Source organism: Aphelocoma coerulescens, chromosome 1A, assembly GCF_041296385.1.
Source record: "Aphelocoma coerulescens isolate FSJ_1873_10779 chromosome 1A, UR_Acoe_1.0, whole genome shotgun sequence".
In the NCBI taxonomy this organism is placed as follows: Eukaryota; Metazoa; Chordata; class Aves; order Passeriformes; family Corvidae; genus Aphelocoma; species Aphelocoma coerulescens.
In genome coordinates, this window is record NC_091014.1 from 2,221,742 (window position 1) to 2,236,303 (window position 14,562).

General features: G+C 53.1%; 1 protein-coding gene across 1 annotated transcript; it reads left to right on the forward strand.

Moving 5' to 3' along the window:
- Positions 1-325: 325 nt before the first annotated feature.
- On the forward strand, positions 326-14,168 carry GDI2 (GDP dissociation inhibitor 2). The gene is made up of 11 exons (XM_069033923.1): positions 326-495; positions 7,831-7,938; positions 8,527-8,626; positions 9,041-9,175; positions 10,290-10,488; positions 10,752-10,883; positions 11,262-11,361; positions 12,017-12,188; positions 12,732-12,876; positions 13,038-13,092; positions 13,166-14,168. Exons 1-11 carry the CDS (start codon positions 451-453, stop codon positions 13,319-13,321), a joined length of 1,347 nt encoding a protein of 448 aa, XP_068890024.1. The 5' UTR covers positions 326-450; the 3' UTR covers positions 13,322-14,168.
- Positions 14,169-14,562: the final 394 nt, after the last annotated feature.

Below are 14,562 nucleotides of genomic sequence, written 5' to 3' on the forward strand. Positions count from 1 at the left end.
GACCCTCCAAGTTAAGGACCCCCCCAAATTGAGGGCTCCCTAAACTGAGGACACCCCCAAAGTAAATAAAGGAGCCTCCCAAATTGAGGACCCCCCCCCCCCCCCAAATTTAGGACCCCCCCTCAATAAAGGATCCCCCCCCGGCGCAGTCCGAGCCCGTAGGGGCGGCCATAGAACTGCGCATGCGCGCCGCGCCCCCACCACGGTGGCAGCGCCGCTCGCGCGCGCAGCGCTCCCGCCCTTTGAGTGACGGCCCCGCCAGCCAATGGCGTGGCGTATCGGGCTGTGATTGGCAGGCGCGTGGGCGGGGCGCAGGTGGCCCGGCCCCGCCCCTCCCGGCGCGGTCCCCTCACGGCGGAGGCTCCATTTTCTCGCGTTCCCGCGGCCCCCGCGTAGCGCCCGGTTCGCCTCAGCCCCGGCCGAGAGACTCCTGAGACACCGCGCGCCGCCATGAATGAGGAGTACGACGTGATCGTGCTGGGCACCGGCCTCACGGTGAGGAGCAGCCGCCGCTCGTCCGCTCCTCGGGCCTGCTGCGGGCGGCCGCCGCCCTGCCCCGCCCCGCCGCCGCCCCCCCCCCCGCCATCCCCCGGCTCCTGCGGCTGATCCCCTTCCCCATCCCTTACCCACCCCGGCGCCGCTGTCCTTTTGCCCGTCTTTCACCTGATCGTCCCCCCCAGCCTGGGTTTGAGCCTTGAGCCCCCCCCCCCCGCCTCGGGCATTCGTGCCTTTATCCCCTCCCCCCGGGTGTGCGGTCCCTTCCCCAATCTCTCACCTGACCATCACCCCTCTCACCCCATTCAGGTCGTTTTTTTCAGCTGTCACCTGTCCATTGTAGCCCCCCCCTCCCCCACACTCTGTCTAGGTGCTTCCACCCCCCGTCCCTATCCCCAATATTACCGGGGGTCTGGTGTGTGTGACCCTCCTGGGGACCCCGGGTGCTTTCTTCCGTCATTAATTACCACAGCACCCCCCCGGCTTCAGTCCCACCCCCACCCTCGATCCTTCCCCATTCATTTCCAGCCCAGCCTGGGATCCTCCCCCCTCCGCCCCTCAACATTACCCCGGGGGTCTGGTGTGTGTGACCTGCCGGGGGACCCCACGGTCATTTCCCCGTTATTAATTCTCACAGCATCCCCCAGCTCCAATCCCATCCCCATCCTTCCCCCCATCCCTAACTGGACCACCGGGTGCGGTTTTTCTGGGATTATAACAGCTCCTCGTGTTTGGATACACCCCCGTCGTCCCCGATGCCCCCCAGCTCCCAGGGGGCCGCAGGAAATGCGGTTGTTTTGCGGAGGGAGGGCGTGGGGAGGCTCGGACAATAAAACGCCGCCGGGGATTTATCGCTTTTTATTTGTTTTTTGAATTATTATCTTATTTTTTCCCTTCGCACATCTCCTCCCCCCCCCCCCCGTACCACAAACCTAACGTGGCTGCAGGTCCTTGCAGGGTGGAGGCAGCCGTGGTTATCCCCCCCCTCTCCATCCCCATTCCCGCTCCGCCTTTGCAGCCTTCGGCTCCATCCAGCCCTGACTGCAGCAGGAGGGGGATGGGAGGCTGGCGAGCCTGTCAAATTTCCCTTATCCCCCCCCCCCGCCAAAAAAAATCCCCTTTCCTGCGATGTCGCTGCATCCCGGTGATCCCTAAGGAAAGCTGACAGCTGATGGGGGTGCGGCGGAGGGAGGGGGATGAGCCGTGGTGGGGCTTTGTCCTATTGTGGAGGATGCAGCCCGCACCGCAGGCAGCCCTGGGGAAAAAAAAACATGGCAGTGCCGCTGCCCGGGAGGTTTGCGGGAGCATTTCTCCCGGTTCCTGCATCCCTGGAGGCCGGGAGATGCCACGGGAGGGCGGATTGCAGGTTACAAATATGAGGCATTGTTTGGAGAAGGGGGGAAGAAAATCCAATATGGTGGAAAGGTTTTCCTCCTTGTGAAACGGCCTTTCCTGCTTTTGTTCCCTCCTGTTAGTGGGGAAAGGTGGCTGGACAAAGGGATCTCTTTGGGGTTGGCCGGGAGGGATTTCCCCCACTTTCCCTGGTGACGGTGATTAAATTGAAATCCACGCGTTTCCTCCTGTGGTTTGGGTGCTGTGATTGACGGGGCTGCCAGAGGCATCGCGGCTGCTGACACAGGACCCCACCGAAGGCAGAGCTGGATTATTATCCCCCTCTTTTGGGTTTGGGAAGAAGGGTAACAAACCTGGAATGTGGCACAAAGGAAATGTGCAAAGTGTGGGAGCCTCTTCCCAGCTGCTGCTGGAGGGGACACCCAACTTTCCCAGTTGCTTTCATTCCTTTCAAGGCTCTTCCTTTGAGATGGAGGAATGGCTTAGGAGGAAAAAGCTTCTTCCCTTTGAGAGGGAAAGCTGGAGTCTGTCCTAAAGCCTGCCCCGGCTCAGCAAGGCAGGGAAAGGGACTTTTGGGGAGGTGAAATATAATGAGCTTGTAGTGAAGGGGCCTCCAATAGATTCGAGCTCCATTAAAATGTTAATTTATGCTTTAGTGTGATCGGGGTATCAAGTTGGTGAACATGGGGGCTTAAGCTCAAACTGATAAATGCCAGTGTAAATTTGACAAAAGGCCTCTTGTGAAATCCCTTTTAAGACAAGCTCCTGCTAATGAGCAGCAGTTGAGTTAAAAGGAATAAATTAGGGCCGTATTTTAAGGTGTGCTGACCAAACTTCAGAGCCTGGGAATATCCAGGAGCTCGTATTTTGCTTCTGGCATGCTGGCTTTCTTTCTGAAATACCAATTAGGGTGGACTTCATCTTGTCTTGAGCAGCTCATGTGGAAAAGAACAGAAACCAGAGGTGCTGGTGCAGCCATCCTAAAATTCCTGGTGTTGGCTCAACCATTGTGGCCAGCGAGTGGTGTCGGAGCAGAGCTGGATCAGGCTGGGCTAAAGGACTCCTCTGCAGTCAGATGAAGCTTGAAGGTTGCTCCTCCAGCTTTGGTACCAGGGCTGGCACAGTCAGGCTTCCTGAGCAAAAGGAGCTGGAAACACATCCAGTTGTTCCTTTTCCAAAGGAGCTGTCGTGGAAGTTCTGGTGAGGTTTGCAACCACCCCTTCCTCCAAGCTGGTCCTGGCACAAGTGGATTCTGCTGCTGGAGCCCCATCAGGCCCCTGTTGTAGCTTGGATGCTGTGTCTCTGCTGCTCATGTGGAGGGGTTTTTTTCCTCTTTCCAAAGGGAAAGTTCAGTCTTTGGTTTAAAGAGGGAGAATGAGTCGTTGGAGGCCTTGTAAAAGAGCACAAATGCATCCATTGTAGTGGTCATTCAGGGGCTCCGTGAGTGCACGTGTAAATTCCTCTGGGATGGATCTGGAAGTGCAACATGAATATTTCAGGTGTTAATCTCTTCCTCAACCAGTAATGAAGGACTAAGGCAGCTTTAGGACTGGGATTACTGGCACTCAAACTATTTCAGCTTTTCCCTCCTGTGTGCTAATCAGAGACCCCGTTGCAGTGCCAGCTCACAGAGATGTGTCAGCTCTGTGGGGAAAAGTAATCCTGAATTACTGCTGCTACAACCTCTGAAGCTTCCACCAGGTGTAATGAACTCCATATGGCTCCTCCTGCTCCCTCCTGCATGGATCAGTGTGAGGTGTCAGTGTTTGCAAGGCCCTGGTGGGTCTGGCTGCATGAGAGCTGGTAGATCTTCCAGCTGCCTCATTCCTGGTGGGAATGGCTTCTCCAGGTAGCTGGAACCTTAACAGCTTTAAGGTCCTGGGCTTAGGCCTGCCATGTGCGGGGTTTGTTGCAGACCTACTGCACAAACTCGTTTTTAATCTGGTGCAGTGATCACAGGCTGGAGAACTCCTCGTGGTTGTATTTTCACACCTCTCTTTTCAGTTCACCATTATTTCCACTTCTCTGGTGTGGAAGTGGCTCGGTACTTCCTCTCTGGGTTATTTAGGAACAGGATGTTGTGCCCGGTGACAGGCTCGGTTATCTGCTCTCTGTGCTTCTACAAAGTTATTTTTCATGAATTTTGGGGATAATTAAGCCCTCCAGTTCATCCCCAGTGGGTGAATACTCCGTTCCTGCTGAGGTTTCACTCTTTGCAGGCTGAACTAAGCTTCTTACCTGCCAGCTGCCTCCCCATGTTAAAGCTATTTAAATCCATCACAAAGTTACAGATTCACTTTCTGTAGGAGCAGAAGAGCCAAACTCATTGGTTCAGGATCTAACTGGTCACATAGGCCCAGGCCTCGTTGCCTCAAGAGCCTCAGAGTGACTGTGAGGACCAAGTGGAGCGTCGCTGTCCCTTGCATCATCCCCTGGTAGCAGCAGGGATTGTTGCAGTGCTGTGAGGAGTTGTTTTTGCAGTTTGTAGGATGAGCAGAGCTTTGGGTCAGGCGGTGAGAGCTTGAATTGCCTGTGTCACCTGCCCCAGGTGACCCTCCCTAGCCAGGGGGTTGGACCAAAGATCTCCAGAGGTCCCTTCCAAGCCCAGCCCTTCTGGGACTCTCGCTGGCCACAGCCTGGCCCTGCCTTTCGAAGAAAGAGCCTGGCGCTGCCAGAGCCCATTCCTGAAGCCGAAGGGATTTTGGTCAATGCTTAGTGCCCAGTCCTCCCCTCGGCGCTGTTACAGGATCGGCGCTGGCTCGAGTTTCCATCGGGCTGTCTGAGCCTTTCTGAACTGCCGCCCTACTTGGAGAAAGTCCATGGAAACCTCCTTGCTTCCCTCCATTCCTCAAGGCTTCTGCACGCACAACGTCTAGTCATGACCAGCTCCTGCACGCCAGGGAAGAGCTGATGGTCTTAAGCAAGCACGGAAACACCAATACCTCCGAGTTCCTCCGTATTTTTATTTTCATGGGTTCACACTGGACGTGCTGTCTCCAGATTCCCGGTGCTGGTTCCTCCCTGGTTCTCCGGCCATTTGCAGCGGCCGAGCGTTGCTGCAGACGACATCGATCGTGCTCAGACTTGCTCTGTCGTTCATTCAGCAGCACAATGAGCTCCTGGGAGCCTCGTAACCTGAACTGGCTGAGGCAGTGGATTGTAGTAGCAGCGTGACTGCAATTTGCATGAGGACTCTGTTGGATCCCGGCTGGATACCCAGAGCTCTCCCTGCTGTGTTCTGGTGCTGCTGTCAGCAGCTGCTCCCTGTTCCTGTTTGGTGGTGGCGACGTTTATAAAACAGCAAAAAATGCACAGATTTGAACTCTGACGCTTCCCCTTTTTTATTTGCACTCTGCACTCTTCTCACTCCTCCCCTTATTAGCACAGGCTGTTTGTTTTCCTTGCTCCCTGACCCAGATGACACCGTGACACATCAAGCGGTTCCTGGTCATGGCCCAGCGGATGCAGCCAGCACAGCATCCAAAGGAATTGCTGAGCTGGGAGGATAAATCCATTGTGCATTCCGTGTGCCTTATGGCTGTCATGGCTGCAGAGGGAAGTGCCCTGAAAGGCCTGTGCAGGATTTCAGCGCTCTGGGGCCCGGCAGGAGCCTGCCTGATGGAAGGGACGCGTTCAATGAGCCTTGGATTAAATAGTGGTGTAATAGCTCCACCTCAGTCCCCATAGCAGTGTTTAATGGGTGTGAAAGAAGATTGAAGAGGTACTTAAAGCCTCTTATATCTTCTGCTGATGCCCAAATTCACTCCAGGGGATGCTGGTAGCCTGGGCCTGGGGAAGGGATGCACACTCTTATAGGAATACAGAGCAAGGAATGCTTTGAAGTTAAGTGGGAGACTGAAATCAGCTGACATCCAGACCAATGGATGTAACTTGTGCTGCTTTTACTGTAGCTCCGTCCTTTCTTTTGATACTTAGTTGTGAAATCCTGGTTGGCTTCCTTGTGGCTCAGCTCCAGCATGGACACTTGCAGTCCTGTGCCACCACCTGGCAGAGCTGGTGAGCCAGGCTTTTGGGAGGTGTTCCATGGGGGGATAAATCACAGGGTAGAGCAAGGAGTGCAACCACAGAGCTCTGTGAATTTAAGTGGTTGCTGATGATGCCCTTTGTGTGACAGTCCCATGTTGGGTGTGGTTAATTATTAACGCTGTAGCTGACACTGTGCAACCACTTTCACTCCTGTGGTTACTCAGCGTTGTAGGCCTTGAGTAGTGACTTCACATAGGGTTTGGTGCAGCTGTGTCTGCTGTGAGGGTCTCTGCTTGCTCCAGCCTGTGTGGAGAAAAGGAGGGACCTTGTAGGATCCTTGGAAGGATGGTACAGTGCTGGATGGAGCAGCTGATGGATCATGGAGAGCTTTTGTGGGAAGCACTGTGGCTCACTATTCAGGATCCGCGTGGTGATCATGAAGCCTTGTGGGCACTGTGCTGGGAATCTTCCATGACTTCAGGGATTGAATTCAGAGCATCCTTGCTGTCCACGAGGCAGCTCCAGCTTTGCTCCTCAGGTCCTTGGCTGGATTTCGGTGACATCCTGGTGGGCGACAGACTGGCCAGCAGTGCCCTGCTGTCCCAATGGAGAAGGTTTTTCCATTGTCACCTGGAAGCACCAGAACAGCAAATCCTCGGGTAGCGATCCCTGCACCTACAGCTGTCTGACCTTCAACACAAAACAACCCCCTGAGAGCCGCCTTGGCTGGGGAAGTTGATTTTACAGCTTCCTTTACAGCGAGGATTGACTGGAGTTAGGATTTACACAAACAATACACAGTGGGAAACTCCTGGTGTTTGTGGTTTTCCTGACTGACACCTGCATCGGTCAGTTTGGAGTTGAAAATAAATCTCCTGCACGCCACAGGAGGGGGAAGCGATACAGGAGGAGAGTCCTGACTGAGGTGCTTGTGGAGTAAACAGGAAGGATCTCATGGAGCCACAGATCTCTGCAGGAGGGCCAGGCTGCTGGATGAGCAGATGTGCAGTGGTGGCATCTGTCAGCAGCTGGATCAGGGTTTACAAACTGAATGAAAGGTGATCATAGAATCATGGAATGGCTTGGGTTGGAAGGGACCTAAACAACCATCCTGCCATGGTTGGGACACTTCCACTATCCCAGGTAGCTCCAAACCCCACCCATGATGTGAGATGTGGCCAGGACCTACCTGTGAGATTGTGATGCTGAATGAGAGCTCAGTGCAGACATAATTCTGCTGCTGGAGGGAGCTGAGGCAGAGCAAGATCAGTAAAACCTCCAAGATAAGCTGTCCTAAGCACGCAAACATTCAAGTTTTTGTTAAGCGCTTTGGCTGGGGAATGCCAGAGCCGGTGCAAAGTCGTGTTTTAATGGGGATTTAGTTGTGCAAGCGCTGAGCTGGTTCTGCAGGCTGTGTGTGCTCTGCAGTGAGGCTCAGCCTCTTGGTGCTGCAGTCAGACACAGCAGCTGATCTGCTGCTCCAGGGACTCTCCGTGGGGACAGAGCAAGGAAAGCAAAGCTGAGCTGATGAATGCCAAGTGCCTTCGTTTATGCTGCTCTCTAAGAGAAGCTGTTGATTCTCTTGAGTGTCCTAGTGTGGCAAATATTAATAATTGAGGTTTTGAGGAGGCTGATTGAAGTCCAGGTAAGATTTCATGCTCCTGCTGCCTCTCTGTGGACATCCTTAAACTGGTGGCTTAGAGGACAGATTTTCCTAATCTAGCTCAAATGCGTGGAATTCCAAAAAAATTCTTCTGGGAAGTCATGATAGGTGGTGGTTGTGTAGCTTGCCCAGAGCAGACAGTAGATTTATTAAGGGGTTAATCTGCCTCCAAGAGGTGCCTGAATTGTGGAATGAGGCAACTGCTGTGCTTGTTTTCAGAGGGCTGTGCAGCTACCTGCAAATGGAGCTGTCTGAACATGCTCTTGGGAAAAATGGGAAGGAGGAGGCTCCAGTGCAGCTCACCTGTCCCTTGCATCCTTTCCTTCTTGCAGGAATGCATCCTCTCCGGGATCATGTCAGTGAATGGAAAGAAAGTCCTTCACATGGATCGTAACTCGTACTATGGAGGGGAAAGTGCATCCATTACACCCCTGGAAGATGTAAGTGTGGAGAGACCCATCCCCTGTGTCCTTCCTGGGCACATAAATGGGATTTATTCACAGTTAGCCTTGGGGTGGCTTCAAATTAATTACTCCGAGGGTTCCCTTTGAGTCAGGAAGTTTTACGGGACTTCCTCACCAGATACAGTGGGGGAGACACCACTGTGGGTGTTTATAGTTGGTAGATTGTGCTTGTTTGCTGTAATTCCCAGCTGGGATCTGAGCATGGAGCATTCCAGAGCTGTTACAGCTGGATGTTAAAACTCTTCAGCTAAATTGTAAATTTGACTAAGGAATGTCCTGTTAAATAGTTCATCAATAGTTCAAAAATTCCCAAATCCTTCAGCCTTGGATAGAGAAAGCCCGGATGAGCAGAATTACACTGCCTGCTTCTTACTGTGACAATTCACTGGATGTGTTTGTGTGTTCCAAACTCAACTTGGAGCTCAAACTCCAGCCAAATGCTGGCTCTGAAGAGCTTGTGTTCAGCCTGGAGCTGTGGGGGTGGAAAGTGTGTACATGTGTGGGAGGAATGACACCCAGACACACTTCCTGGGCTATAATAAGTTCTGTATTCTCTCTCCAAAGCTCTACAAAAGGTTTAATCTCCCAGGAACTCCACCAGAATCTATGGGGCGGGGAAGAGACTGGAACGTGGACCTCATTCCAAAATTCCTTATGGCTAATGGTGAGTGATCCTGAACTCCCAGATATTCCTTGTAAGCTCAGCCTGGGCTAGTGCTGGGTGCTGGAATGGGACAGGCACTGTCATTCCTTACAAATCCTTATCCTTGAATCCTTGTGTTCCAGTACTGGGACTGGTCTAGACCAAACTCATTATCAGTGAAGGGGCAGCTCCCTTTGCCTAAAACCAACCGGTGGCTGCTGGAATCTCATCCTGGAGCATGAGGGAATGGATGAAGTGCCTGGCTCAGGGCTGCTGCAGTGGAAGAATTGATAGATCCCAGCCAAGGCTTGGTTGCTTTAGTCCCAGCTTATCTGGGAATTGAACATGGTGCTGCTGGGGAAGGGTTTGTCGTGTTGGAAGAGCTGCCTTGGGAGCTGCTGTGTCCTTGTTTGACTGTGCCAAACCCCCTTCTAGGTCAGTTGGTAAAGATGCTGCTCTACACAGAAGTCACTCGTTACTTGGACTTCAAGGTGATCGAGGGGAGCTTCGTCTACAAGGGAGGAAAGATCTACAAAGTTCCTTCCACTGAGGCAGAAGCTTTGGCCTCCAGTGAGTAGCTGCACCTTATTTGTCCCCTCTGAATCCCCTAAACAGAGGCAAAACCCATCCCTTGGGATATTCTTGATGCTCCTCTTGTGTTAAGGAGCATCCTTGGGGTTCTCCTGCACCTCTTTGACTTCAAACACCACTTGCAGTGTGAGCCTTGGGCTTCCTGAGCCCTGTTTTCTTGGAGCTTCCAAGCTGCCTGTTCTGTGAGGTTCTGGTGAGAACCTGGCAGGATTTTCCTTCCTCAGGAGTGCTTATATTTGGGGCTCGTGCTCCCAGCTCTGCCATAAATATTTGATGTCGGGTCTTTGTTGAAATTGTGTGTGTGAAAAACATTGCAGGCAGATTGGAATAACTAATTCCAACGTGTGGCATCTCAAACCTTAATTGTTGATTACTTAAATGTCACTCTTCAAATAGAACTTAATAACAGTGTGGTGAAACCCATTAGTATCTAGAGGGCATTCCATTAGCTCCAGACATGGGATGTGTTCAGCAGCACCTCTGATAAAGTGACTCCTGCAGTTAGGGCCCCAGATCTGTAGGTCTGAGCCTTCCTCATGGCAGATATCCCTGTTTGCTGAAGGAATCAGGAATTCCTTCCGTTTGGCCCTGTGTGGTCTCCAAGAGACTCATCCTGGCAGGAGTGGAGGAGGTGCTGCCTCTGCCCTCATGTTTCAGCAGGTCCAGTCTTGCTTCTGCAATTTGTGGAGAATTCAGGTGTGAATAAATGTGCAGCCTCGTGTTTGGGGGTTTGAGGGACAGGACAAAGGGGAATGGCCTTAGGCTGAAGGAGGGCAGGGTTAGATGGGGTATTGGGAAGGAATTCCTGGCTAGGAGGGTGGGGAGGGGCTGGGCTGGAATTCCCAGAGCAGCTGTGGCTGCCCCTGGATCCCTGGCAGTGCCCAAGGCCAGGTTGGAGGGGCTTGGAGCAGCCTGGGACAGTGGGAGGTGTCCCTGGCATGGGGTTGGAATGACCCTTAGGATCCCTTCCCACCCAAACCATCCCATATTTGAACACTCAGCGGTTCTTACCCACTGCTGATACTCTGTGGCAATGGAAAAGCCACAAAAGCCACTGAGGATCTGTTGAATTCTGACCAAACCTTGGTTTTAGGCTTAATGGGTTTGTTCGAGAAGCGCCGGTTCAGGAAATTCCTGGTGTACGTGGCCAACTTCGACGAGAACGATCCGCGGACCTTCGAGGGCGTGGATCCCAAGAAAACCACCATGAGGGATGTGTACAAGAAGTTTGACCTGGGCCAAGATGTCATTGATTTCACAGGCCATGCCCTCGCTCTCTACAGGACTGACGAGTAAGTGGCGGTCAGTTGCTTCCCCAAATCCCAGCATTTGGGGTCATGATGGGATTGATTGGTTATTTTAAACTTTGAGGGTTCCTGAGTAAAACTTGTGACACGGAGTGCTCCTAAAAGGGAAGTCCCAGAGAAGCACTGCCAGGAGCAGCTGGAGGGTGGGGAAGAAACTTCCCAGGACATCAGTGCTTTGCTCTCTGGGTTTATTCTGCTGGAAGTCTTGGTTTGGGAAACATCCCAAGTGGTCTAACTGTCCTTCCCAGCTATCTAGATCAACCCTGCCAAGAAACAATCAACAGGATTAAGCTGTACAGCGAGTCACTGGCTCGATACGGGAAAAGCCCCTACCTGTACCCCCTTTATGGCCTTGGAGAACTGCCCCAGGGATTTGCACGGTGAGCACTTGGCTTTGACTCCAGGTTTCCTCCAGGGGGGTGTGGAGTTGGATGTGGGGAGTTGGATGTGGGGAGTTGGATGTGGGGAGTCAGTGCTTGAGCTTCCAGGATGTGATGCTGTATAAAAGTACTGTGGTCCTTAGTGGTTCTCTCACTTTGTAAGGAAGAGGTGATTGCTCCACGTGAGATTCCTTCTTTGTGGGCTTGTTTACCCCTGGATTTGCTGAGAGATCCTGTCTGCAGAGTATTTACCCTTTGTGTTTAAGCAGAGGATTTTGAGGAGGGTAAAGTCTGAGGTGGGGTTTTTCCAAGTGGAACGGGCTGGAAGGGCTGTTCCAGTCCAGCCACGGAGGTGCTGAAGGGATTTTCCTGCTGCAGGCTCAGTGCCATCTATGGAGGCACCTACATGCTCAACAAGCCCATCGAGGAGATCGTCATAGAGAACGGCAAAGTGGTCGGGGTCAAGTCCGAGGGGGAGGTACGGTCCCTTCCCATCCTTCCCTGCTCCCCACCCCACATCCCGCCCCTCAGAACGCAGAGTTTTTGGGTCTGATCAGAAAAAATACAGAGAAAAACCTTCTCTAAGCCAAAGGGCCAAGCCTGCTGGGCTGGGGCTGTTGTCCCTGTGCCAGCTCGCTGAAGACACAATGTCCTGGTGGCTGGAGTTCATTCCAGCATCCCTGCTCCAGGAGTTGGGATGGAGTCTCCATGGGCTGGCAATGAATAAATCAGGCTGGCTGAGCTGGAAGGGAGCTGTTCCTTGTGTCTGACCTGGAACCAGCTCTGCCCTTGGCATTTTTAGCTGCTCTGACAGCTGGCACGTGGCCTTCCCGCAGCTTCTCCTCCACCTGGCTGGATAAAACTGGGAATGCTGCAGGCTGCTTGGAAGCTCTGAACATGCTCCTGACTGGAGCAGGCACTCATGGGACAGTTCAGCACTTGCTGGTGGGATAACATGTCCCTTGGGGTGGGGAGGACGTGTCCTGGCCAGGAGCAGAGGTGCCAATTCATGCTAGAGACTGATGTGCCCAAGTGTGAGCAGCCTGGAGGCTTGAGATTGATGAAATATTAAATTATTACCAGAAAAATGATTTTGGATGTGAACTGAGTGATACTTCCATGCTTGCGCTCAGGTGGCTCGCTGCAAACAGCTCATCTGCGACCCCAGCTACGTGTCGGACCGTGTGACGAAGGTGGGCCAGGTGATCCGGGTAATCTGCATCCTGAGCCACCCCATCAAGAACACGAACGATGCCAACTCGTGCCAGATCATCATTCCACAGAACCAGGTCAACCGGAAATCAGGTGTGTGCAGAGCAGCTCTCACGCCTGGGCTGAGACAGGGGTTGTTACCGGCCTCTCTGCGGGTGAGGCGCAGACCAGACGGGGAAACGGACCCGTCATAGCCTCGTCCGGGAGCGTTTAGGCCCCAGTTCAGAGCAGCGTTGGGGGAGGAGGTGGGAGGAGCCTGTGGCTGGAGCTTGTGAGGAACCTGCGGCAGGAAGCACCCCAGACTGGAGAGGTGGGTGAGGGCTGTGGGGTGTCTGGGAGGGGGTGAGGGCTGTGTGCAGGAGGGGAGGTGCTGCCTCCGCCTGGAACAGAGCACTGGGAACCCCACTGGATTTCAGGAACCGTCAGAGTCGTGGGAAACGGAGCTTTGGAGATCTCCCACGTCCAGGCCCCGCAGCCAGGAGATGAGAGCACGTAGGGCAAGGATGGGACTCATTCCAGGTTCTCTGAAGAATCCAGGGGGTGCCGAGTGTCAGGGCAGCGGGAAGAGGCCCAGGCAGGTTTTTGGGATGAGGCTGGAGGAGGTTTTGGGATGCAGCTGTGCCCTGTCCCCCCCAGATATCTACGTGTGCATGATCTCCTCTGCTCACAACGTGGCGGCGCAGGGCAAGTACATCGCCATCGCCAGCACCACCGTGGAGACCGCGGATCCGGAGAAGGAGATCAAGCCGGCCTTGGACCTCTTGGAGCCCATTGAGCAGAAGTGAGTCCGGAGCGAGCCCTGCTCCCTGCTCTGCTGGGAGATCTGGAGCCGTTCGGCTGCCAAGAGCTGTTTGAGTTTCCTCAGCACCTTGAGCGATGCCCTTGGATCGAACCATTCCTGCTCTAAAACCATCCTGAACCTTTTTTCTCTCCCTTTTCCAGGTTTGTGAGCATCAGTGACCTGTTTGCACCGACCGACCTGGGAACTGAGAGCCAGGTGAGTGAGGGCTGAGCTGGGCTGGGAGGGGAGAGGCTCCAGCTCGGGGCTCCAACGCTGCTTCTGCTTCCAGATCTTCATCTCGCGCACCTACGACGCCACCACCCACTTTGAGACGACGTGCGACGACATCAAAGATATTTATAAGAGGATGATGGGATCAGAGTTTGACTTCGAGGAGATGAAACGCAAGAAAAACGACATCTACGGGGAGGAGGAGCAGCAGTAATGAGAGTCTCTAATTAGGAGAAATTTAAATCGGCTAATATGAATATATAAGGAACTTAATGAACACTGTACGAAATTCAATATTGTAAGGCCTGCTTTTGTAATCCCATCTCTGAGAGATTGAAGAGTACTGCACTGGTAATGTTCCCTTTTTGGATATCATGTGTTAATTATTTCATTCTAGTAGGGCTGCTGTCCAGAATCTGGCAAATTCCTGACTGATTTCCTGACTAACCTCGTAAGCGAAAGGCAGACTGAACTTATTATTATTATTATTATTATTTTTGCAGACGTAGACGTGGGTGCAGATTTGAAATAACTCATTGACAGCTGTGTCTTACCTTGTCTTTTTAATCATTTGTAAAACATCCTTCACAATCCTGTGCTTCTGGTGAGCTCGTAGATGTGACGCTGATGTCACTCAAACCTGATATCAAGGAAAATAGAAACTGAGCACTCCATTATTGTGGACAGCATCCCTAAAGTCTCTCCCATCAATCTTAACTCTGTGGCAAAGTTGTATCATGGACAAAGCCCACACCTATTGTAGCAGCAAATGTTGGCTTCGTTCTGGGCACAGAACTTAACCTCCACTTAAGCTTCTAAACCTGTTTACATCGGTTGGGACACAGCTGTGCCTAAGGCTCCTTTGTGTTTTAATCTTAATAAAATTGAGAGAACAAATTACAGAGCAGGCAAGATGTGGAAGTATTTTCTGTCCCCTGGTGGCTTCTCGGATGGACCAAACGGCGCTGCGGTATCGGCATGACAGAGCCTGTGCTTCTCGTGTCTCCTGAAGGCTCCAAATGATTTCTGTACTGCGAAGTAAAGCCAAATTCTGGAAACCAGTCCTGGGCTCTGGTCTGATTCACTTCAGTTCTGGGAGCAGCAGCTCCAGGCTGAGATCCCACGGGATCTCTGCCTGTCAGGGGTGAGATGTGAGCGTTTCCTGGTGCCGTGGTTGTTCTTCCCAGGCTGTGCTGCTGTGGCTGCTGTGGGCAGGGCAGCCGTGGCTCGGGCTGGGCTCTGGCACCGTCCCTGCTCCCCGCAGCCACGCCAGTGCCACAGCTGGGAACGGCAGCAGCACTAAACGGTCCCTGCTTGGGGCTCCTCTCCATCCCGAACACAAGACGTTCCAATCCAGAGTGATCCCGAGTCCCTGGCTGGCACTGGGCAGACACAGCCATGCCAAGTGCCAGGAAAACAGGAAAAGCCTTGGAGCAGCTCTCCAGGGGCTCCCCT